Raw genomic sequence first — 26,237 nt, forward strand, 5'->3', positions numbered from 1 at the left:
CCCTTGTAAACATTGGCATTTACAGCTTCTTGTATTTACTTCGGTCCACGTTACCTCCACTATTCTCTGCAGTCGTCTCTGTATCCTCGAGCTTCTCTTTAAGTTTCAACATCGGACCTTCAGCAGTCCTAGCCTCTTCTCTTCTTTTGTAACTGTGGTTTTCTCGCAGTTCATCAGCCATTCGATCCATCAACTTCTTCATCTCCAGCATCATCTCCTTTAAACCCATAATTTCTTTTTCAGTCCCATCTACCCGTTCCTCTATTTGTTGCTGAGCAATGAGGCGCATGACCACCCCCAGTGTGGTGGCTCTAATACCAAATGTAAGGATTCTACTTGACTCACACAAATATTACACCCTCACAATGGCAAAACAGAGGCAACACTCAGTAATCTTTATTTATATATAGGCTAAAACAGTTACACTAGTCACAATATCCAAAACAGTAAAGAACATACCCAACTTCCTTTTGGGATAGCTAAATACCCTCTCCAGGCTATGGCAGCCGCCTTGACAAAGGATAAAATAAAACCTACCTACCCAATCCCTAAAAGACCTATTTATATACCTCATCTCATCATTCTTTCATTTATGTGCCTGGCCCCACTCGCACAATCCCTTTCTATCATTCCGTCGTCATTAATTGTTTGTTCATTTACCTTTCTGCCCCTCCTTTTATATGTGTGAATGATTGGGGTCTTACAGAATGATGGAAAGGGATCGTGCGAGTGGGGCCCATGCATAGGAATGAAAGATTGATGTAAGGAGGTATATAAATAGATCTTTCGAGATTGGGTAGGTAGGTTTTATTTTCTTTATGTCAAGTCAACTGCCATAGCCTGGGAGGATATTCAGTTATCACAAAAGGAAGCTAGGTATGTTCTTTACTGTTTATCTTGTTATTTTGGATATTGTGACTAGTGTAATCTTTTGGCTTATACATAAATAAAGTTTAGCAGAGTGTTGTCTCTGTTTTGCCATTTTGTGTGTGGAAATATTTGTGTGTTTAGTAGAGTCGTTACAGAGTCATGTAACAAATTATGATTACACAGGGATAGGTGATGGCTAAGATGCATATAAGGATTTTCCTTTCAAGAATATCGAGGAAAGGAATTCCATAAGAACAATATAATTTAAAGGTATCATTCCAAGCGTCTAATTTAGGCTCTAATCTAGCAGACTGACTAAGTTATAAATTAAAAGCGGTAAAGAGTTACGTGGAAACCTAAGTACTAGGAGAAAACCACAACCTAACTTTCTTATTATTATCTCATATGAACAAAAGATACAAAGGAGAAAAAAAAAATAAACAAGTTTAAGATAAAAAAGAAGAGAATATTAGGGTTAATCTTTCCTTGGGCTTAAAGCCCATTAATTCTAACATTATATATCTAGTATCAGGAAGACAGCGTACCTATAACTTCTTCAACTTGAACAGGAATAAAGTGGGCCTGTAAGAGGTTGAGATGCATACATGCAAATCAGTTACAGCTGAGAGTGACTAAAGAGGCAATTGTTTTGTGAAGAATAATAATGTTTACACTGTTAGGCTTCTTCAAGCAATCAAATCTTCTGCCAGCTTCTGAGAATCTCAACCAACCCATCACCAACCTATAAAAAAGTGACTATGTCAAGATTCAGTTCTTAAATTTCTTCCTCAATGAAAATGTCAAGATTCAGTTCCTAATTTTCTTCGACAAGGAAAACAGATTGCAGCACTAAGAGGATATTTAACAGAATCTAATGGTATAGAAAACCCTGACGTGGGTATCAACCCACAAGGAAAACAGCTTCTGAGAATATGTTTTCCTCGATACTTACCCATTACCAACAGAAACCTGAGAAAATACAAGTTTAAATGTCAGAAACAGACATAAACTATATGATTAAAAGAAGAATGCAATTGATCGGCAAGAGTATCTTCCTAATTCAACACCTAATAGTGATGCAAGACAACAAGAAACGATTGTGCATTTATTTTATCAAAGAACAGGCTTTTGTGGCACGCAGCCAACCCTGAATACTATACTGAGATTGGATCCCACATGAACCAATATAATCATGGAGGAAAAGAAGATATGTAAATTGGAGCCAAAGTAAAATGAAGTGCAGCACCAACCACATTCAGATTATGCCGGCTACATTGCAAAAGAATGCAGATGTCGTTGATTGCCCGGTCAACAACTGACTGATCTGAAAAATATTCATCATTATATGAGGAAGTCAATGTCATTAAGCTCTGGTGTACAATAACCAAGCAAAACAAGGAAAGGTTCAGAAAATCTCCTGCCACGAACTTGATGAAATCATAAATTTGAAGGATATGTTGAAATTCAAATTTTCTGAACAGGCATGCAAATTAATTGTTGTAAGATGTTGCATCTTAGAACATAATTGCGGGTTTGATTACCTGTAAATATAGAGGGATGCATATAATATATATCTCTCTTTGAGCTATGTCTATTTTCTCCCAGAAGCTGCTGAATTATGAGTAGAACTCTAAGCAAGACATCTGATAGAACAAAATAATATCAAATACAAGTGTACTCTATAGTCTGTACAGATTATGATTTTGTAGTATCATTCATCGGAATAACTAATTCACCTAGTCTACGGACGTGGCTTTCCCTTTGAAGTGTTAGAACATCCTTCCCTTCAGATAAATTGAACCTACAACAACTGCATAAAAAATTAGCGAAAAATCATCTAAACGTCTCTTTTGGTACAAATATCGTTTTCAAAACACAAGTCCAATTTCAAGATAGTGTCATCTTCACATTCAAGAACTATAACTTTCTTGAAAAATAAAAATATTATGTCTAAAAACTAAAGAATGACTGAAAACTAGGTCATAAACATAAAATGCATTTGAGTTAAGAATTGAGATTGAGCAGTGACTTTTGAAAATGACAAATCATAGCTAAACTATGCAACTCTGCTTCAAGTTCTAGAGATATATTCGCATCTGAAGTAACACTGATTTTCTGCTGGTATTTTGTGAGCGACTACTGATTTGGCCTTCGACACGATCCAATAGACCCGGTAGTAGATAAATAATCGAAAACTATAGAAATTTTTCGCACGAATAGGGAAATGAATATTCGTAGTCTAGTAAAGCACTTAATAACATTGTAGATCATGAACTTTATTTGGTTACCAATTCGAAGATTCAAAAGATTGGAAGCAAAATATTCTATACAGAAAATTACGAACCAGTTTTCAAGGGAATTGGAGCAGTAACTTTTGAATCGATCGATGGCGATCATCCTGGAGCTTCCATTGCTCAGTTCGACGATCATAGATCTCGTTAGCTCTGCAAAAGATTGTATTGGAAAACGGAAAGAAAATAGCAACGACGAAACAGAAATCAACTGGAATGAATATGAGAATCAGAAAAATCAATGGAATTGCGACCTGTGATTTTTCTCATTACTTCAATTCTCTCCAAGCTTCCTCGGTTTCCCTCCATTTTTCTTCGATGCGATTGGTTTTGAAGTGGCCTGTGGGTGTACGCATTAGTTTAGGGGGAAAAGAGTGAAAAAACTTGGGGAATGGTCAAAAATAGGCCAAACGTAGGCCAAAAATGGGGTAAAAAAAGAGTTTTAGAATTGGTATTAAAAAAAGTTGAGATTTATGATAAATTTGGGGTGAAATGACGAAAATATCCTTATTTAATTTCTCATTTCCTCTTTTCTTCAACCTAAAAACAGAACAACGCTAAAAAAACGTAAACTTGAACCTCCCGCTTTTGAACTCATTCGCTTATACAGTTCCTTCAACTTGGTGCCTCTAGTGAACGTCTCTTCTCTTCCATCCATTTCTTCTCCACTTCCATCCATTTCTTCTCCACGACTCTCCACTCTTTTCTGATTTCAAATTTTTTACCGAACCTCTCCATTTCTTCTCCACGGGTCTCTGTTTTAGTTTCGACTTCAACTCTGGTGAACGCTTCTCCACTCCTTTCCGATTTCAGCTTTGTTTTCACCGGACCTCTCCATTTCTTCCCCACTCCTCTCCGTTGGCAGTGTCGTATCCATCATCTTTGAAGTCAAGTGAGTAATAAAATCTGAGTTTTTTTTTATAAACCATTTTTTTTAAGTTGTCTGTTGAAATATGAGTTTTTTGTTGGGCACATTTTAGATATATCATTAAATTTGTAGAGAAGAAATGCATATGTCGTACAGGCACACACACATAGAGAGTCGTAGGAACATGAATTCCGTTTAGAATGCATGTTTAACTAGTTTACAGAGCTTTAATGGTTTAGGGTTAACAATTTTATTAGACTTGGCAAGTAATAACCTTGAATTTTTTATCTCGCACCTACCAAAATTTGAGTAAAAGTTTCAAGAGGAGAGTGCTACCCTTCCTAAACCGTTTAGAATGCATGTTTAGCTAGTTTACTGGGCTTTTAAGAGTTTAGGGTTAGCAATTTTATTAGACTTAGCAAGTAATAGCCTTGAATTTTTTATCTCGCGCCTATCTCACACCTACCAAAATTTTAGTAGAAGTTTCAAGATGAGAGTGCTACCCTTCCTAAACCGTTTAGAATGCATGTTTAGCTAGTTTACTGGGCTTTAAGAGTTTTAGCTAGTTTATTGGGCTTTAAGAGTTTAGGGTTAGCAATTTTATTAGACTTAACAAGTAATAGCCTTGAATTTTTTATCTCGCACCTACCAAAATTTGAGTAGAAGTTTCAAGATGAGAGTGTATCCATATTTAATAAGTCTCTTATGCAATTATATTTGATTTGTTTATTTTTTATGCAGGCTTCAGTATGACTTCGACATCAACTGACGGTCTCATGTATAAGATTGACCATTCTCATCATTTTCATGCTATAGTAAGCAGTTTACATCATTTAGAAAATAGTACGCGTAATATAAAGGCAAAATTGAAACCGGATCGATTAACATTTGATATTTGTCTTATTGTCTTATTGTATTTCGGTCTAACATAAATACATATACATGCATGTGGACTTTTTTTCTTTCCAGCAATTATTAGTTGCGAAGTGGCATGAATACCAATAATGTATTAAAGAGAATCGACCATTTCACTGGAAGGAGGAGTATCGATTGGTTGACTATGTTGTCGGATCAAAAGAAGACTTTCAAGATCCTTGGGCGAATGTTGATTACATTTACTCTTCATTCAATATCCATGGTAATCATTGGATTCTATTATGCTTTGGACTTGGTCAGTTGTCAAGTTAAGCTTATTTCTATGATGAAAGATGCTTTTATCCCCTCCCCAAAGAATATCATTACTATTTATGTTTTATTTCTGCTAACTAATTCTTGCATAGCATCTGGTTTGATAATTAAAGTAAAGTTTCTGACATGGAGGTTTTCAAGTTGTAATATGTATTTATGTTTTAGGTAGATTCCCAAACTTTGAAGAAACGCTGCAGTACTAAGGTAATTGAACGTTGTAAGGCAGAGCATTGGGCTTACCAGAGCCAAGGTATCTTCTTCGGTAACAAGTAAGGATAGTCCTGATACTACCTTTCTTTTGTTATTGAAGTTTATTGTTCCTTCTCTCTTGTTTGGTGGTTGTGCACCTATATTGATTTGTACTTCTGTTAATTAATTATAGTCCTTCTCTCTTGTTTGAGTAATTATTGTCTACCATTGTGTCAGCAAAGGCTTCCCGTGGAAATTTAGTTTGTTGTGTTGCATGTCCAAGATGATTTTTGTGATTTTAGTATTAGATACATAAAAGGGATTTTGCATCACCACATGAATGACTATTTCTAAATATGAACCTACAATAACCCCAAATGAATACCGAATTAAATTGGAAACAAGGCAGATAGAGAGTGAGATGGAGAGTGTTTGTGTGTGCTTTAGAGTAGTTTTAAACACATTTTTTTAGGTTTGTTTAAGACTAAGTTTGTTTCACTTGCATAAGACTAAGTTTGTTTAAAGTGCATTTTCACTCATTTTGAACTTTTTGTTAGTTTGTGAGTTACGAACTTACACTTAAGCATTGTTAGTTAATTTCAAACAACATTTTGTGTTTGTTTGGAACTAAGTTTATTTAGACATTTGATTGACATGTTGGGTCTCCAAGTGCTTTTTTCCACACTTTTTGAAATTTTGGTAGGTTGTGAGTTACGAACTTACGCTCGAGTATTGTTTGGTCCATTTGAAAGCTTATACACATTTTGAACTCTTTTTAAGATAACTTGAAACTAAGTTCATTGCACTTACATACTTCGTTGCCGTTTTGGGTCTTAAAGTACCTTTTTCACACTTTTTGAAATTTTGGTAGGTTGTGAGTTACAAACTTACACTTAAGCATTACTTGGTTGTTTTGAAAATTCAAGTGATACTTACACACGTTTTGAATACATTTTAGGTTAGATTGAGTTTGTTGCACTTGGTTGTCATTTTTGGTCTTGAAATGCTTTTTTCAACCTTTTTGGTAGATTATGAGTTACGAACTTACACTTAGGATTTGCTTGGTCGTTTTGAAAACTCAAGTAATACATAGGCACGTTTTGAGCACGTTTTAGGTTGGTTTGCATTAAGTTTGTTTCACTTGCATAATTGGTTGTCATTTTAGGTCTCAAAGTGCATTTTCACTCATTTTGAACTTTTTGTTAGTTTGTGAGTTACGAACTTACACTTAAGCATTGTTAGTTAATTTCAAACAACATTTTGTGTTTGTTTGGAACTAAGTTTGTTTAGACATTTGATTGACATGTTGGGTCTCCAAGTGCTTTTTTCCACACTTTTTGAAATTTTGGTAGGTTGTGAGTTACGAACTTACGCTCGAGTATTGTTTGGTCCATTTGAAAGCTTATACACATTTTGAACTCTTTTTAAGATAACTTGAAACTAAGTTCATTGCACTTACATACTTCGTTGCCGTTTTGGGTCTTAAAGTACCTTTTTCACACTTTTTGAAATTTTGGTAGGTTGTGAGTTACAAACTTACACTTAAGCATTACTTGGTTGTTTTGAAAATTCAAGTGATACTTACACACGTTTTGAATACATTTTAGGTTAGATTGAGTTTGTTGCACTTGGTTGTCATTTTTGGTCTTGAAATGCTTTTTTCAACCTTTTTGGTAGATTATGAGTTACGAACTTACACTTAGGATTTGCTTGGTCGTTTTGAAAACTCAAGTAATACATAGGCACGTTTTGAGCACGTTTTAGGTTGGTTTGCATTAAGTTTGTTTCACTTGCATAATTGGTTGTCATTTTAGGTCTCAAAGTGCATTTTCACTCATTTTGAACTTTTTGTTAGTTTGTGAGTTACGAACTTACACTTAAGCATTGTTAGTTAATTTCAAACAACATTTTGTGTTTGTTTGGAACTAAGTTTGTTTAGACATTTGATTGACATGTTGGGTCTCCAAGTGCTTTTTTCCACACTTTTTGAAATTTTGGTAGGTTGTGAGTTACGAACTTACGCTCGAGTATTGTTTGGTCCATTTGAAAGCTTATACACATTTTGAACTCTTTTTAAGATAACTTGAAACTAAGTTCATTGCACTTACATACTTCGTTGCCGTTTTGGGTCTTAAAGTACCTTTTTCACACTTTTTGAAATTTTGGTAGGTTGTGAGTTACAAACTTACACTTAAGCATTACTTGGTTGTTTTGAAAATTCAAGTGATACTTACACACGTTTTGAATACATTTTAGGTTAGATTGAGTTTGTTGCACTTGGTTGTCATTTTTGGTCTTGAAATGCTTTTTTCAACCTTTTTGGTAGATTATGAGTTACGAACTTACACTTAGGATTTGCTTGGTCGTTTTGAAAACTCAAGTAATACATAGGCACGTTTTGAGCACGTTTTAGGTTGGTTTGCATTAAGTTTGTTTCACTTGCATAATTGGTTGTCATTTTAGGTCTCAAAGTGCATTTTCACTCATTTTGAACTTTTTGTTAGTTTGTGAGTTACGAACTTACACTTAAGCATTGTTAGTTAATTTCAAACAACATTTTGTGTTTGTTTGGAACTAAGTTTGTTTAGACATTTGATTGACATGTTGGGTCTCCAAGTGCTTTTTTCCACACTTTTTGAAATTTTGGTAGGTTGTGAGTTACGAACTTACGCTCGAGTATTGTTTGGTCCATTTGAAAGCTTATACACATTTTGAACTCTTTTTAAGATAACTTGAAACTAAGTTCATTGCACTTACATACTTCGTTGCCGTTTTGGGTCTTAAAGTACCTTTTTCACACTTTTTGAAATTTTGGTAGGTTGTGAGTTACAAACTTACACTTAAGCATTACTTGGTTGTTTTGAAAATTCAAGTGATACTTACACACGTTTTGAATACATTTTAGGTTAGATTGAGTTTGTTGCACTTGGTTGTCATTTTTGGTCTTGAAATGCTTTTTTCAACCTTTTTGGTAGATTATGAGTTACGAACTTACACTTAGGATTTGCTTGGTCGTTTTGAAAACTCAAGTAATACATAGGCACGTTTTGAGCACGTTTTAGGTTGGTTTGCATTAAGTTTGTTTCACTTGCATAATTGGTTGTCATTTTAGGTCTCAAAGTGCATTTTCACTCATTTTGAACTTTTTGTTAGTTTGTGAGTTACGAACTTACACTTAAGCATTGTTAGTTAATTTCAAACAACATTTTGTGTTTGTTTGGAACTAAGTTTGTTTAGACATTTGATTGACATGTTGGGTCTCCAAGTGCTTTTTTCCACACTTTTTGAAATTTTGGTAGGTTGTGAGTTACGAACTTACGCTCGAGTATTGTTTGGTCCATTTGAAAGCTTATACACATTTTGAACTCTTTTTAAGATAACTTGAAACTAAGTTCATTGCACTTACATACTTCGTTGCCGTTTTGGGTCTTGAAGTACCTTTTTCACACTTTTTGAAATTTTGGTAGGTTGTGAGTTACAAACTTACACTTAAGCATTACTTGGTTGTTTTGAAAATTCAAGTGATACTTACACACGTTTTGATTACATTTTAGGTTAGATTGAGTTTGTTGCACTTGGTTGTCATTTTTGGTCTTGAAATGCTTTTTTCAACCTTTTTGGTAGATTATGAGTTACGAACTTACACTTAGGATTTGCTTGGTCGTTTTGAAAACTCAAGTAATACATAGGCACGTTTTGAGCACGTTTTAGGTTGGTTTGCATTAAGTTTGTTGCACTTACACACTTGGTTGCCATTTTGGGTCTTGTAGTGCTTTTTTTACAATATTTGAACTTTTTTCGTAGGTTATGAGTTACGAACCTACACGTAAGCTTTTTTAGGTCGTTTTGAAAGTTCAAGTGATACTTAGACACGTTTTGAACTCGTTTTAGGTTGGTTTGAAACTAAGTTTTAAACACATTTGATTGACATGTTGGGTCTTGAAGTACTTTTTTCACACTTTTTGAAATTTTGGTAGGTTGTGAGTTACAAACTTACACTTAAGCATTGCTTGGTCATTTGAAAATTCAAGTGATACTTACACACGTTTTGAATTCATTTTAGGTTAGATTGAGTTTGTTGCACTTACACACTTGGTTCTCATTTTTGGTCTCGAAATGCTTTTTTCAACCTTTTTGGTAGATTATGAGTTACGAACTTACACTTAGGATTTGCTTGGTCGTTTTGAAAACTCAAGTAATACATAGGCACGTTTTGAGCACGTTTTAGGTTGGTTTGCATTAAGTTTGTTGCACTTACACACTTGGTTGCCATTTTGGGTCTTGTAGTGCTTTTTTTACAATATTTGAACTTTTTTCGTAGGTTATGAGTTACGAACCTACACGTAAGCTTTTTTAGGTTGTTTTGAAAGTTCAAGTGATACTTAGACACGTTTTGAACTCGTTTTAGGTTGGTTTGAAACTAAGTTTTAAACACATTTGATTGACATGTTGGGTCTTGAAGTACTTTTTTCACACTTTTTGAAATTTTGGTAGGTTGTGAGTTACAAACTTACACTTAAGCATTGCTTGGTCGTTTGAAAATTCAAGTGATACTTACACACGTTTTGAATTCATTTTAGGTTAGATTGAGTTTGTTGCACTTACACACTTGGTTGTCATTTTTGGTCTCGAAATGCTTTTTTCAACCTTTTTGGTAGATTATGAGTTACGAACTTACACTTAGGATTTGCTTGGGCGTTTTGAAATCTCAAGTAATACATGGACACGTTTTGAGCACGTTTTAGGTTGGTTTGCACTAAGTTTGTTGCACTTACACACTTGGTTGCCATTTTGGGTCTTGTAGTGCTTTTTTCACAATATTTGAACTTTTTTCGTAGGTTATGAGTTACGAACCTACACGTAAGCTTTTTTAGGTCGTTTTGAAAGTTCAAGTGATACTTAGACATGTTTTGAACTCGTTTTAGGTTGGTTTGAAACTAAGTTTCAAACACATTTGATTGACATGTTGGGTCTTGAAGTACTTTTTACGTGTTATTGTGGCTTCGGTCGAGAGTGAAGAGTTTCCAATCAGAGTTTCCTACCAAAACACTTTCTAAGATTAAAGTAACTGAACAACTTCTGTAATTCTGCTCTCCAGAAAATACAGCCCCTCCACTTCCAGAAACTGATTAACCAACCCCCATCTTTCCTTCCATCTCTCCCTTTTAACCTCCCCCTGTAACTAACTGTTGTCCCCACTAAGGTGGTTTCCACTCCCTCCAATTCCATCACCTGTGCACGTGCAATTCCACTTGTCTTTCTTCTGCTATATTGTATTGCAATTGGTGGTCTATCATTACTCTCCCTCTCCAAAGACACCTTGTTCTCAAGGTGGGAAATGAGGAAGCTTTTGTGTAAAATCATCACAATTCTCCCATGTAGCCTCATGAGGTGGTATTCCTTTCCAACTAACAAGCACTTCCCACTTCTTTGTTGCTGGATTTTTAGGATAGCCAAAATTGTCTCTAGTAACTCTTGAAATGTAGGAACATCATCAATTCCATATAGTTCGGTAAATGTCATTCCTCCCTCCATAGCTCGACATTTTGTCAAGAAACCGTAATCAGATGGTGTCCATGTCTCCATCATGTGTTACAGACTCACTCTAGTCTTTGTCAAACTCGGGTCACCCCTTATAACAACATTCTTTTCATTTTGTATGAAAGTTAAAGTGAGTTTCCGCCAATCCACTTCAGTTACCCCAACGTGTGCAGCCATTGCATTCCAAGGATGACATCACGATAGAACACTGATGTAGTGTTTCTATTATATTGACAATTCAAACACAACTTACAACATAAGCAAACCGTGAACCTCAGAAAATGAGTCACGTTACATATAATTCACAAACATCAAACAAAGAAAACCTCCTAATCCAAAATTCCAAACAACAAAATACTAATAAGCAAACCAGAATATAGAACACCAATCTTCTGCTTCCCCTGTCTTTCAAGGAGTATTGCAGACCTTTTCCTTCACTCCGCAAACTCACTTTAACAAAGAGGCAGCCACATTCTCAGGTACAGAAAATAAAGTAGGTAGTATGTAGGAAGGCTAACCAGAACTGAGTTGCATAAGGTTTGTCTTTCGCCTCTAGAGATGTTATATCTTTTCCACCTTTCAAGTTTCTTGTGAATTCGATCAATGACTGGTTGCCAAAAAGACTTTTGTCGAGGGTAGCCTCTCAAAGGGAGACCTAAATATATAATCGGAAGCTGGAATAAAAAAAGAAGAGTATCATCGACAAATTGAAGCAAAGGGAGGTGGATCAAGTCTTTGCCAACAAGGAAACCTTCAAACTGGCTGTTAATATGAAGCTTGTTTATGATTTCTCCTAAAACCTCACTTACTAGGAGGAATAAAAAGGGGGAGAGGGGGTCCCCTTGACGGATACCTCTAGATGTTGTTATCCGACCTCTAGGCTTACCATTGATGAAGACTGAATACTTTGGATTTTTTAGGCAGCCCATTATCCATGATATCCATTTGGAACTAAACTTTTTCAAAGATAAATTTTTTTTCTAAAAAGTTCCAATTCACCCTATCAAAGGCTTTTTCCAAGTCAAGTTTTAAAATCCATCCTTTTTTCCGTTTTGCCCTATAATCTTCCACGGCCTCGTTAGCAATTAATATTGGGTTAAGAATTTGCCTACCTTCAATAAAGGCGCTTTGAGTGGGGCTTATAATTGCATCCATAACTTGTTTTAGACGTTCAGATAAAACCTTTGCAACAACCTTGTATGCTAACGTAGTAAGGCTGATTGGACGGAAATCCTTGACTAGAGTCACATTCTCTTTTTTCTGCACTAAACAAATGAAGTTTTCTTGGATGCAAGCATTTAATCTTCCATTTATGTGGAAATCATACATTAGTGATTTGAAGATATCCTTGAAAATAGACCATTGGGTGATTAGGAACTTCACTATGAAGCCATCCGGGCCCGGAGCTTTATTGTTGCCAAGTGCCTTTAATGCCTTAAAGATCTCCTCCACTGAAAATTGGGTAACAAGAGCCTCATTCTGAATTGAGGAAACACAAGACCAATTACTGTTAATAGGGATGAATCTGTCCCCCGGAATTCTGGTATAAAGTGACTCAAAAAATTCCAGCACAAGCCTTTCAATGTCGCGGAATGAAGTCGAGACAACCCCATCATCATTTTTTAATTCAGTTATGAGGTTCCTTCTTTTTTTCGCATTTAAAAACCGGTGGAAGAAGCTCGTATTCTCATCACCCAAAGAAAGCCAATTGAGTTTACTCTTCTGAATAAAATTACGCTCTTCGTTTTGATAAATACTAAGTAATTCCGCTTGCAAAGCAGCTCTAGAATTCAACTCTTCTTGATTTAATCCAATCAACTCAGCCACAGAATCATATTTTTCTAATTTTGACATCAAGGATTTCTCTGTTTTTTTTTTACCTTAGCTTGCGCAGCAATATTCCAAGCTTTTACTGCCAATTTAACTGATCTCAACTGCTCATGAAGAATGAAACCAACCCATCCCTGGAAGTTAGAGTTGCTCACTATTTCAACAATAATCTGATTAGAATCACTGGACACCAACCAGCTGTTACAAAACCGAAAAGGAGAGGGACCCCAAAGAAAAGAACTAGCCTCCAAGAATAAAGGAAAGTATCCGAGAAGATGCGTGCTTTTCGAGAAACCCGAGAATTTTCAAAACAAACATCCCACGTCTGATTTATGAAGAATCTGTCTAATAATGATCTTCAACGAGAATTACCGTCTCTAGACCAAGTGAACCTTCCATTTTGCAATGGAATTTCCATGAGAGAAACCATGTCAATAAACTTATTGAATAATGACATTCCTCTAGTACTTCTGCCAAAAGGAAATCTTTCCCGGCCCCAACGAGTGATATTAAAATCCCCACCTATGCACCAGGCCACGACCGAACAATCAGCCAAGGAAGACAATTCGGGCCAAACCAATTTCCTTTCTCTGCAACCACAAGGGCCATAGACATTTGTGATCCAACAAACCTTTTTGCACAAAGTGAGGCATTTGATTGACAAAGAGAGGCGTCTTTTAATGACCTCTGTTACAGATATTTTACTGCTATCCCACATGGTAAGAATTCCCCCAGAAGATCCAACAGAAGCCACATAATCCCAGCCAATATCCTTAGAACTCCACAATGATTTTATAAAAGCCGAGTTCAAGGTGTCCTTAGATTCTTGAATCATGACTACAATTGTTGATGAATTTTTTAAGTGCTGCACGTTTAGATGAGTTGTAATATGCATTATGCATATATGTGGTTCTGAGTTTGTATAAATATTATTTCTTATAGTGTATTTAGTTTCTTTAAAATATTAATAATAATAAATATAAAAAACAGTTTCTTTTACGAAATTTTATACACTGTCCAACTTTTTACTGAATCAAACTCCAAAAATATTGAATCCAAAAATAATTAAAGAAATTGTAATGTATAACCAAATAACTTGTATATTTTGTGAATACAACATAGTTCTGATTTTTTTTTATCTTTCACTTTTTTTTTGTGGTGAAAAATTGTTTTATAAAGGATTAGGACTTTAGTGAAATAACTCTCAAATTCCCTAATGGATAGCCAGTTTTAATACTCCTAACGTATGCAACTTTAGTGGAATCTGGATGGATATTATTGGAATAACTCCTAACGTCAAATAAAAAGCCTACATCATAAACTTCTTTTTAAAGGAACATGACTCTTTTAATGGATAAACAAGTCCTCTGGACGGGGTCCATATGAGAAAAGAATTCTAGAAAGTTTGTTATCAATGATCTTTGTCAATATTCTTCCTTTGCAAAATGAACCAAAAATCTTTGCAATATTCTTCGTACCTCCTACTCATCCTCTAGACTTGTTTATCCATTGAACAAAAACAAAGGCTCCATAAGATAGGGTATTTTTGGGATATTGCCTACAATCAAGCGAAAATCTTCTATATATTTTTTTGTGCCCAACTCTTCTATCTTAGATTTTTATCTTTCTATATATTCTCATTTACAAAGATCAAGCCTAGGTCTTGAACTTTTTCCATAAGAAGTGGAATCCTCTATTGAGGTGCTGAGAACGATAATGTACGAGTCAGTCCGTGAAAAACTCACAACTGCTACGTGGGCTTCTTCATCCTAATCGAATTTGCGGAAATTCCATCATCTATCCCATGAAAGGGAAATAGAATTGATTATGTATAATAATGAGTTACTTTGAAAGGAGTGCAAAAGAAAGGCAGAGGAGAAAAGGCGAGACCAAAAGCTTTACCGTCTTCTTTTGGAGCAGGAAGCCTCATTCCTTCTTATTTCCTTTTATTCATTCCCAGTTTCAGCTCTTCTTGCTAAGGATGGATCACTCTTTCATTCATGAGGTAATTAGATAAGTGGCTTAAAAGGAGAAATAATAGTCGAAATACCGTAGGTATTAGCTCAAATTCAGAAATGCAAGGTTTTGACTCCCTCGCTCCTATGCCTTCCTATGCCTTTCATCCTAAAGTTTCTGAAACTTCCTTTTATTTCCAGGTAGACTTTTGAGAGCAGGAAGACAACTAATCATGCTGGTTGGAGTCTCCAACGAGTATCTGGATCTCCCCTCCTCCTCAAACCTTTTTTCTTAAATGCGCTTCTCACGCATATTGAATTGTGCCTCTTGGCACTACCCATAATGATCCTTCTCATTATTTAAGTGCATTTGAACTTCTAAGTCGATCTCTTGTGATAAATGGACATGATACCTTCTTACAGAAAGACAATTGTACCAGTTTGTAATTAGGTTCTGCGTTGAAGACCTTATTTGTAAAGCTCTCTAGAAAATAGATGAAAACGAAGTGAAAGAATTTCATTTTGATGCTTCACTCAATTTTTTGAGGTTGAAAAAGAACTGAAGGGGTACGATCGACCCACGGGGTGTGGCTCATGGTGGTTAAGCTAGTGGCTATCTCATTGCTTATGAGAATTTCACATTCATACTCTTCAGAAAGGTTTTCTCGTATTTGGCATCCAACCTGAATGACATCTAGAATGGTTAATAATTTCTTCATGCCTTGCTTAGCTTCTTCCTGATTCCCAAACTAACGACACAAAGGCAAGGAAAAGAGGTTCAAAGAATATTGATAGTCGCGGCAAAGGTTGAGGTCTCAAGAATCTTCCCCTAATCTCATCTACTCTATGGTTGTCCTATATTCATGTATATCAAGAAAAGCTAAAAGATAGACACCCATTCACTTGTCTTAGTGTACATAAAGTCAAATTATTCGATCTGACATTCTTCCATTTCCTAAAGTCCTAAAAACAAGGTGCGTGCAGACGCGAGGTTCTAATTGATCAGTAGTTGAAGGAGAGAAAGTAGCTTATTTCTAAGAAATTCTTATTACTATGGTATGATGAACAAGTAAGAAGGAGGGAAGGAAAAAGTCCCAACAAAAGGAACCTACGACAAGGAAGGAAAGCCTATTACCCACAAGAGTGCAGAATCAAGGAAAAGTTACGGGTACGAGCTCTCTTTCATTCGTCGAACTCAAGCAATCTCCGTTTTACACCTCTACTAAACTGAATTAATTGGCTTTTCCAAACTAGTAAAAAGACTAGAAACCTTGGACCTATGGCTATCCAACCAGGTCTTTCCACATAAAGGGGAAAGAGGTAGAAAGGAATAGCGAAGATCAGTTAAAGATCAAGAGGCATCAAAATGAAATTCTCCTTATATCTTTTCTTTCGAGATGATTAACTTCCTTATTTTTATATCTTGAGTCTATCTTCTTCTTTCTTTATGTAAGACCCAAACTTTGGGTAGTGTAGTCTTTTTCAAAGAGTTTAAGAGGTTTGAAAGAAGGAAAGTTTTTGGTTCAATATCAAAGAATAGTACTTTTTAGGCGTATTGGGTTGACTTGGCAAAATGGTTTTAGAGGTTAGGGTTTAGGGTTTTGAGTGTTTAAGGTTGGCAAGAAAGAAGGATTAAAGAGGTTAGGTGTTTTAGCTAACTTCAGAAAGGAGTTTCTCACAACTCGGAAAATTACACTCAATCTAGACTTGAAAATTCATAATTTGAGTCTAGTTTATTGAAGAAGGTTGCTGGGCGTTTTGGATATGAGAAAGTTGACGTTTGGACAAAAGAAGGCAAAAGGGTCAGTTTGCGAGTGAATCTGAGCAAGCTACACTCTTAGAACGCTACAGAACGCATCGTTTGGCGTTTTCTTCCCTCAAAATTTCAGGAAAAATTTTTTAGGGAAGAAAACACATTTAGAGAAACTTTGTAGAAGAAAGTTTTGTCAAAAGAGTTATGGATTTTAAGTTATAACTTTTCTAAGTTGGGTTATGTAGTTTGGGCGAGAAACTAGGTGAGATGACCTTGGAAGTTAACTATGCGTTTTGGACAACTATGTGGCATGATAAGGGCAAGCGGTTTAAGGTTTTAGTGAGGTGTAAAACCTTGTTAGCATGCATTTTAAGGTGTAAAGTAAGTAGGAGGTTCCTTAAGAAGGTTTAAGGTGAATTTAAGCAAGGATGAGGTGTCAGCTTGTACTCATGCAATGAACTCTATAAATAGGCCAAATTTAGTATTAAGTTTCTCACAATCCACTCGAGTGTTTTGAGTGAAATTAGTCTTAAAAGTTTTCATTTTGAGTCTATTTTCTAAGTTGGGGTTTTTGATTTAATTTGAGTAACGGAGAGTTGCGTTTTGGCGGTAGAAAGCAAGAAAGGTCAGAATACAGGTGGTTCTGAACAATGTGAACTTCCAGAGGGCTGTAGAGTACATCCGTTGGAATCTGAAGTTGAAAATTTTAGGTATGAATAACAAGACGTTTTTCAACAACTTTGTAGAAGGATATATGTTTATTTGAGTTCTGGATTTTAAGTTCTAAAGCTCTTCCTAATTATGGTTGATTAATCATTGATGTCCTTAAAAGTAGAAACGTGACATATCATGTATGCCCTTAAGTATCTCAAGCTTGTGTAGGCCAAGTTCAAAAAAGAAAATCAATTATGTTTAATAAGGAAGAAATAAAATATAACTTGTACAAATATTCTGAAAATCAAATGAATAAATGGAGTAAACACAAACTACAATTATAAACATCCAGAAGGGTCAAATGTCTACGAATAGACTAATGAGATTCAAAAATACCAGTCATGCTTGCATAACTGACTGAAAAAAAATGTAATGTTTCCAAAAGATGCCGCATATCTCAAGTCCATTATAAGAAAACCTAATGTTCTTCAGTTTGTAGTATCAACAATGCATGAGTAGTGTTAAACATGTTATTTCATTTAGTTTGCGAACTAGTATGACCTTCCTCTATTCTCATTCATTCATCATCGATCAAACAAAGTTCAAGAAATTTGATCACAAAAGCTCTTTCAAACAAAAAAATAAAAATAAAAACAAACAAATAATTCAAAAAAATTAATTATACCAAACAAGGAATAATTAACTAAACAAAATGTAAGGGATGAATCTTAAGAAAACAAATTACTAAAACCATATCTGATACAAATTTAGGGGGTTTTTTTGTCTATCAAATAAACCAATAAAACAATGAACTTCAAGAATTAAAATTCACAAAAATAATTCAATAAAAGAATGGCAAAAAACCTCAATATCACAAAATTAATAAGACGGAATAGATGCATTCTACAAACTTGTTTTATTGCATGCTCACCACCCCTTCCAAAATTTATTTGATAAAAATTTAGTAAACTTAAAACACAGACAATAACAAAATTGTTGCAAACCTGCATTTACTGGTCAATGTCTTTAAATAAGCATTCTCTGACGTCAATTCTTGATTTTTAACTTCATAAGCATCCACCTAACCATGAGACAATTATGAGAATATTTTATTTAACCACTAACAATCATGCTCATGCACAAACATTTAAAATAGAGGTTTTAACATACTATCCTTTTATAGAAATCGTTATCAGTTTTCTTGCCATTCCAAGTTCCACGTCGTCACCCCTCTTTCTGTTCATATCATACATTACAAAAGCCAGTAAATGAAAGGAATGATCCATTATGGGTAAAATATTGATAAATAACTAAAATATACTTGTAGCAAATTCATTATCTCCGTTCCTGATATAGATGCTTTCTTTTTCTCCATTAAGACTTGACTTGGTTTAGACATACAAAAACTCCTATATAACCTGAATCCAACTTGAGCCTAGAACCGAAAAATAACTAAAAGGTATCTCACACACAATTTGATGTACTCCTTTTCTTTCTTCTTCACCTCAGGTATTTGTTGAGTTCCTACTTGCTTTGCACACAAACAGAAAACAACATTAGTACTAAAATTATTACATAGAAACTAGTATCTATCTCACAGCATCCAACTACCATAACCTGATTGCCAATAACCCTTCTCTGGAGTTCAACATTTTCCTACTGTAGCTTGTCAATTTGAGCTTTAAAAGCAGCCTTACCTTTGGCTTCCTGTGGAAAAGAACTTCCTTGTTCAATGTTAAATAGAGAGAAATCATAGAATTTAGACAAGTCTCGAGATTGTACTATTCGTGTAACTGTTGCAATCTCCCTATCTTTAACTTGTACTACCGACTTTAGCCTCTCAACTTTGGTCTCCAACCTTGCTATATCTTAATGTAGCCTGCCACAAGAAAATAAAGGTGACTGAATACACGGAACCATGGTTGTGTGAAGGAATATTAAAAAGCTTTGCAACATTATTACCCTGAAATGAACTACATTTATTCCATATCTTAAACCAATCTCCCACAACAAGAAATGAACCAAAATTAGAAACAGCAGCTCTTTCAACACTACCGAAAGACATAATCTCACGAAGACACTTGGCAATAAAATCGAATCTTTAACGCATCACCATTCTCATCAAATGTTAAACAAATCTCCTCTTAATTCCAATTATTTGATAAGCGAGAAACAAAATAGATCATTAAGTAACACAAATTCACGAAAAATCAAACATAATAGATCGTTAAATTGAAATGTGACGGTAGACTTGACTAAGCCTGATCCTCTTAGCTCAGAAGACAAGGACGGGTCGTGTTATGAGAAATGTCAAGGTAGACTTAACTAAAACTTAACTAAGCATGGATAACAGAGTAATTTTTCTTTCCATTCCAACAAATGCAAAATGAAACTCAAAACAATCTCACATAATACAAATAAAAAATTCTTCCATTATCTTCTTCAGAACACAAGCATCTCTAATCTCCACCACCGACAAAGACCCAAGACATTAAAATTAAGAACATATAGAATCAAAAGCAACACAAAAGACCAAAGAGAGAGAGAAAAAGATGGTTAAGATCAAAACCATAATGATAGAACAATCAACAACAAACTAATGTCATATCTCATCAAATTTTTCAAAAAAATAAATAAAAGAAAACAAGTAAGAATCAGACAAGCCAACATACCATGTCTATTTTTGCATTTGAATTTTTCCTACCTCTGTTAAGTTCCAAACATGTTTTCGAGTCATTGGAAATTACTTTTTATGTTACAAAATCACTTTTAAAAGTATAGACACAAACGAACGTTAATATGCCATGAAAATCACTTTTAACAAAACATTTATTAGTAAAAATCAATTTTGTTAACTAGTTTCTAAAAACACTCTCAAATATGTCTTCCATAACCTGGTTTAAGTTTTCAAGAAAAATGACTAATGGGCCAGGATACTCATGCCATGGAGTGGCAAAAAAGAGGTTGAGCTTTGTATTTTAAGTATCATGTTGATGAAGACATGTAAAAGGTCTTATGATACATATAAGTTGAGAAAACAAGTAATAAAAGAGAAATATTTGAGTGTATCAAGAAAGCACCAATACATATAGAAGCTTAAGCTAATGGATAAGAGAGTAAATTTAACATAACATCCAACACTCTTTCTCATTTGTGAGTTTGAAATATGAAAAGTAGAGCCACGCTAAGTGAGAATGTAAGTGCGTATATTCATGAAATAAGATGTTAGCTCGTAAGACATTGATTTGAAGTAAATAAGATATAGCAATATAAGAATAGATACGTTGTGGTACGTTATACCAACACATAGATTTTAACTGTTAAATCAAAAAAGAAAAAAACAAAAACAAAAACAAAAACAAACAATAAAAGGCATTATTAAGGCGTAGTTAAAGTTTTGGTAATTAACATTTTTAAGCAAAGCTAGATGGACTCACTGGCTACAAGAAATAGACAATAATTTGGATAAAGGCAAGGCAAGGAAGGGATCTCGAGTGATAGAAAAAGAGACGAATGGTGACAATAAGGGTACCATAAAAGTAATGGAAATTTTTAATTGGACAAACCATTCAACGTAATTCCCCCCCACGGTAACTTGGTCCATAAATTTCATAAAATCTAATCACTCCTTCCAACCTGTCCTTCCCATTCATCTAAATTCCCTTTGACTCCTTAACAAAACAACACATTATTTGCTTACATGATCAATCATCATTTATATTCCCTCTCTTTTTCTGTGTACAAAACACCTAGATTCTCTTCTAATTCCACCCTAAGAGAAACCTGAAATTTATCACCTACTGCACAGCCTAATATCTTCCATTGTCATTGTAGCGTTTAGGCTTAGAGGTAGATGACATCCAAATGAAATACTTTAAAAGTACGAAAGTACAGCACTTGGAAATACCAATCTAAGATGTATAAGATCTCTACTCACCCCTAGTAAGCACAGAAATACTGAGAAATTAAAAAGAAACTGTAATAAGAACACAAGAAGAAGAAAATATTACGTATTGTTGATGAACTTACTTTGAGTCAATCACGAATTCAACACATCTCATCTACCATTTAACTTTGTTGGCATTTCAAACATGATGAACATTTCAATTCAACTCTTTTGTCTCTTGAGTACTGTAAGCTTTAGACTGATGATTATGTATTCTGCCTCTTCAAGGGAATTCTATGGTCTTGGTGGAAGGGTTTGGTAGGAATTCTTTCTTTTTCTCCCTTAAGACTTGGTTTAGACATACAAAAGCTCCTATCTCAGTTGTAAATAATAAACACCTCTAACAGAGTCCAACTTGAGCCTAGAACCAAAAAATAACTAAAAGGTTCTCACCTGCAATTTGATGTACTCCTTTTCTTTCTTCTTCATCTCATGTATTTGTTGAGTTCTTACTTGCTTTGCACACAAACAGAAAACAACATTAGTACTAAAATTATTACATAGAAACTAGTATCTATCTCACAGCATCCAACTACCATAACCTGATTGCCAATAACCCTTCTCTGGAGTTCAACATTTTCCTACTGTAGCTTGTCAATTTGAGCTTTAAAAGCAGCCTTACCTTTGGCTTCCTGTGGAAAAGAACTTCCTTGTTCAATGTTAAATAGAGAGAAATCATAGAATTTAGACAAGTCTCGAGATTGTACTATTCGTGTAACTGTTGCAATCTCCCTATCTTTAACTTGTACTACCGACTTTAGCCTCTCAACTTTGGTCTCCAACCTTGATATATCTTAATGTAGCCTGCCACAAGAAAATAAAGGTGACTGAATACACGGAACCATGGTTGTGTGAAGGAATATTAAAAAGCTTTGCAACATTATTACTCTGAAATGAACTACATTTATTCCATATCTTAAACCAATCTCCCATAACAAGAAATGAACCAAAATTAGAAACAGTAGCTCTTTCAACACTACCGAAAGACATAATCTCACGAAGACACTTGGCAATAAAATCGAATCTTTAACGCATCACCATTCTCATCAAATGTTAAACAAATCTCCTCTTAATTCCAATTATTTGATAAGCGAGAAACAAAATAGATCATTAAGTAACACAAATTCACGAAAAATCAAACATAATAGATCATTAAATTGAAATGTGACGGTAGACTTGACTAAGCCTGATCCTCTTAGCTCAGAAGACAAGGACGGGTCGTGTTATGAGAAATGTCAAGGTAGACTAAATCTCATGTAAGTCACTAGTCAAATAAACCAACAGCTAAAACAAAGCAAAACAATAACAAAAACCCACAAAGATGTTGTAACGACAGTAAGACATATTGGTTATGATAAACATATACTACTATGAGTTAGGAAGATCATGGATCCAGCCAAAATTATAGATGAATCAGTGATAATCAAAAGTTGAAATCAGTGATATCGAATATTTCTTTAACCCAATATGTTTAAGGTTGCATTTTGTTGTTTCCACACACATCTTGTGACTATGATCAAAGCGTTGAAAGTGCAAGAATATAAGTTATAGAATAGATAGATTCAAATATATTAGCAATATTTTTTGCTGGGTACATCAGAGATTTAGAAGTAAGAAATTATATGAATGATAAATCAAAATAGTTCAGAGACATGGCACCTTTTCCTCACGTAGCTCCACTAAAACAAAGTGGTAAAGGGGAGAAAGCTAAAATGTGGCAAATGCCTTCTTCGCTAAAATGTGGCAAATGCCTTCTTCTTTCAAACATGAAGAGATTGATCACAAAGTCAAGTTGAAAGCTAAAAAAACTTAAGCCTCTATTTGGCAACAATTTTGTTTCACAAAATTATGCTTATGAAAATTACTTATGACTAAACTTCTTTGAACAATTGATAAAAATGTTCTTGAAAACTACTTTTTCTTTCCTAGTCTTTGAACAGAAGAAACAAACAAAACTAAAAGCAAAATTATTAGAAAATGTGCCTAAATGGACAAATAGTTAGTAGGAAGAAGAGGATTACAATATATTAGGTTAAAATGTTGAACTATGATGCTAACTAGAAGAGAGCAGACCACCTAACACTGATCCAAACCACAAGGTATGAACCTTAAAATTGGTGAACGTGTATCCACTTTAAAGGTTTAAGTAATGACTTCACTCTCATTATCGATTGATGTCATTGGATTGATTTTTCTCCCAAGTCCCTTGGGTTTTCTGGAGTTCCCCACCCTTGCTTTTCATCTAATCTTAGTGAAGAGTTCTCTTTTGGCTCATCTGAAACAAATGCCACCATCGTACTTTCAAAGATAAGGAATCCGACTTCACTCACTTTTCGATCATCTTTTGTATACAACCTTCACTTGGTGTAAATTCACCCCACACTTTCATTATTACAATCTTACTTCTCTTATATCACAATGGAATAATCTTTGTAATCTCTCGCAGCATATGTGCTCTTTTGTAATTTCATCCCATCAATGAAATTATTTATATGTTTCTGATAAAAGAAATGTCTCCTCAAAAAGAATAATAATAACAATAATGTTTGATCAAAGAATCCTTTGGACAAGTCTTGGCACATTGGGAAATCAAGCCCTTGGCATTAAACGCCGAGATCATGATATGGGAATTCCAAAATGTACAAAAATACAAATATTGCTCATGCTCATGAGATTGAATAAGCAACTTATACTCTCTGACTGCAGAAATCCTTAACTCTTAAAAGAAAACAGGAGGCATTGGAAGATGAGTATTTATTACCACTTCCAAATTCCAGTGTAGTGCTCATATACTGTTAACAGCGGTGCCTAAATCCTTGGGGTATTCGGTAGACCGTCATCGGATGAGATTGTAATGTAATGTAATCAATAACCAATGGTTGGATTCAGCGTTTTAGAGCCGATTTGTAATTAAACTCATACATTTCAGCTCTCCAAAGAGATTCTTTGAATTCAACATAACATTTCTAGTTTCAATTACTAACCTATTGGTGGAGAGCAAGTGCCATAGGTTAAGAGTTAGTATTCCAATCCTGACTACTCCTGACATTACCACGAAGTGTAGACTACATACCTGTAACTCATTATTACTTATCGCACCCGGCAGCCCAAAATCTAAACTCTGTAAGCTTTATCTCATCTAACAATGCCACCCAAAAATCATGCACCAAAATCAACCAGAAATAGAGGTTCAAAATATAATGGAACGGCAGATAAAAACAATACAATAGTAAAAACCACGCACCTTTTACAAACTCTTCCCAAAGAGACAGGCTCAGTTAATCATCTTCGTCGCTCTCGTCACTGAAATAACTTGCTTTCTTCTCTTTTTTCTTCTCTACAATGTTCTCACCGCCAGTCAGGAGTCTCTGGTCTGCATCTCCGTCCACCACCGAGGCCCAATTGTCATCCTCAAACCCTTCTCCAACATCCGATCCCCAATCCTCCTCGTGCCTAGCACCAACTCCACCCCTTCTTACCCGCTTCGGTTCTGGTCGCTCCCTTGGCCCCAATTGATTTTTAGGGCATTCATAAGACAAATGCCCATCAATTGCGCCGCACTCGTAGCACCTACTCTTATCCTTATAAACCCTCTTCCTTATAAACTCAGCCGCACGACCATTATCAGTCGCTATAGCAGCCTTAAGAACACGGCCATTCAAAATCTTCCCGTGCATCTGTTTCGCGGCCTTCACCGCGTCGTCCTGAGAAATAAACTGGACGAAGGCAACGCCGCGAGACTTGCGAGTCTGTCGATCTTTCAACACCGTAACACGAGCGATCTTACCAAAGTTGAAGAAGAGAGTGTGGAGGTCGGAATTAGTGAGTGAATAGTCGAAATTGGAAACATAGAGAGTAGACTTCGAAGGAACCAAACCTCCAGAACCACCGCCAGACTTAGTGGAAGAGTGTGAGTGTGAGTGCGATTGCGATGAGAAGTGCGATTGCGATGAGAAGTGCGACTGTGAAGACGACGGCAGCGACGGGTCAGAAGAGGGGGCGGAGGGATACCGGTAATAGAAGGTTTCGTCCTCGTCGCTGTCGCTAGTAGGGCTATTGGTTTTCTTTCCCTTGGGCGCCATTTTTTCACCCGAGTGCTGTAAACAAAACCTATAGAATGAAAATATAGACTTAAAGGTTTAGGAAATCGACCAAATCTAGGAACGAGACCATTACTATGAGCGGTTTGTTTTATTTAATATTAAATAATAAATAGATTTGGTTAATTTCGATTGTTTGAATTGATTTTTTTAAAGTCAATGCTCACTTCTAAGTTTCACTAACTTTTTGCAATATCACTCTCTATAAATAAATTGTTTCTTCATCTTTAGAGAGACATCATATTCATATAAACAAATTCTTTTAGGAGAAGTTTGGTGCATAGTATTATAGTTTAAGTTGTTATAGTCGTGTTTAGGGTACATAATATTATAATATTAGTTATTATAATTAGTTATTATAATTTGTGTTTATGTGTAAATTATTATAGTACGAGTTATTATAATATGTGTTTGAGTATAAATTATTATAATCCGACAAAATTGAGAATCAAAGTGACCATTCTTATTTTGAAAAAGAAAAAAAATCCAAAAGAAGTCAAAAGGAATAGAGAAAATTGTTCAGTCAAATGTTAGTTTACTTTTATTACAAAAAAAATATTTATCTTTTGGGTTTAGGCTAATCTTCAATGATCATGGTCGGCCAATCTCCCACCATCATCTCTAGTGACTCCATCGACGAACTTCCGATAATCAACTTCGACGACCGTTGTCATCGATTAGTCTTGAAGATTTTTTATAAAAATATTTTTTAGTATATATAACAAACAAAAGAAATTTGTACGTATAAATATTTTTTAAAATATATATTTTAAAACACAATTGTGTTTTTATTTTAAGAAGTTTTTAGAAAAAATGTTAAACAAAAATGAGTTTTTTTAGGTTATTCAAGAAAATACTTTTAGTTTAGTTATAATAATATTTTATAAAATGCACTTTTTCATACTTTTTTTTCTTTGTAATATTCTCCTAAAGATAATGTTTGACCAATCCATGATTTGATTTGGACTATTATTCGATAGTAAACAATGTTGGTATGTTGCTTTTTATTTTATGTTCATGTGTTGTTTGAGTTCGGTTTAAATTTTGTGATT

The 26,237-nt window shown here is 34.9% G+C and overlaps 2 protein-coding genes across 4 annotated transcripts; both read right to left on the minus strand.

Annotated features, from left to right (window-relative positions):
- Positions 1-1,322: 1,322 nt before the first annotated feature.
- On the minus strand, positions 1,323-24,230 carry LOC116406418 (meiotic recombination protein SPO11-1-like). 3 transcript variants are annotated; one of them, XM_031890134.1, is made up of 18 exons: positions 24,159-24,230; positions 21,793-21,889; positions 21,628-21,717; positions 21,479-21,541; positions 18,922-19,018; positions 18,757-18,846; positions 18,612-18,670; positions 18,310-18,375; positions 18,144-18,220; positions 3,741-4,041; positions 3,416-3,501; positions 3,215-3,314; positions 2,607-2,680; positions 2,412-2,513; positions 2,121-2,194; positions 1,823-1,839; positions 1,543-1,612; positions 1,323-1,452 (listed from the first exon to the last, which is right to left on the minus strand). In XM_031890134.1, exons 11-18 carry the CDS (start codon positions 3,468-3,470, stop codon positions 1,399-1,401), a joined length of 546 nt encoding a protein of 181 aa, XP_031745994.1. In that variant the 5' UTR covers positions 3,471-3,501; positions 3,741-4,041; positions 18,144-18,220; positions 18,310-18,375; positions 18,612-18,670; positions 18,757-18,846; positions 18,922-19,018; positions 21,479-21,541; positions 21,628-21,717; positions 21,793-21,889; positions 24,159-24,230; the 3' UTR covers positions 1,323-1,398. The 3 variants fall into 3 exon arrangements, with proteins under 3 accessions (XP_031745994.1, XP_031745995.1, XP_031745993.1); XM_031890135.1 differs by lacking the exon at positions 3,741-4,041 and having other exon boundaries at positions 2,607-2,671; XM_031890133.1 differs by lacking the exon at positions 3,741-4,041.
- Positions 24,231-24,326: 96 nt separating this feature from the next.
- LOC116406417 (U11/U12 small nuclear ribonucleoprotein 31 kDa protein-like) lies at positions 24,327-25,212 on the minus strand. The gene has a single exon (XM_031890132.1). The coding sequence runs from the start codon at positions 25,165-25,167 to the stop codon at positions 24,364-24,366; it is 804 nt and encodes a 267-aa protein (XP_031745992.1). The 5' UTR covers positions 25,168-25,212; the 3' UTR covers positions 24,327-24,363.
- Positions 25,213-26,237: the final 1,025 nt, after the last annotated feature.

The sequence above is a fragment of the Cucumis sativus genome, unplaced genomic scaffold, assembly GCF_000004075.3.
Source record: "Cucumis sativus cultivar 9930 unplaced genomic scaffold, Cucumber_9930_V3 scaffold99, whole genome shotgun sequence".
NCBI classification, from domain to species: domain Eukaryota; kingdom Viridiplantae; phylum Streptophyta; class Magnoliopsida; order Cucurbitales; family Cucurbitaceae; genus Cucumis; species Cucumis sativus.

Excerpts from the sequence above, each read along its gene's own strand:
- LOC116406418 (XM_031890133.1), bottom strand. The coding sequence starts at position 3,470 with ATGGAGGGAAACCGAGGAAGCTTGGAGAGAATTGAAGTAATGAGAAAA. Across the intron at positions 3,315-3,415 it reads AGTAATGAGAAAAATCACAG|AGCTAACGAGATCTATGATC; the intron begins GTCGCAATTCCA and ends AATCTTTTGCAG. Across the intron at positions 2,681-3,214 it reads TCCAATTCCCTTGAAAACTG|TTGTTGTAGGTTCAATTTAT; the intron begins GTTCGTAATTTT and ends TTTTTTATGCAG.
- LOC116406417 (XM_031890132.1), bottom strand. The coding sequence starts at position 25,167 with ATGGCGCCCAAGGGAAAGAAAACCAATAGCCCTACTAGCGACAGCGAC.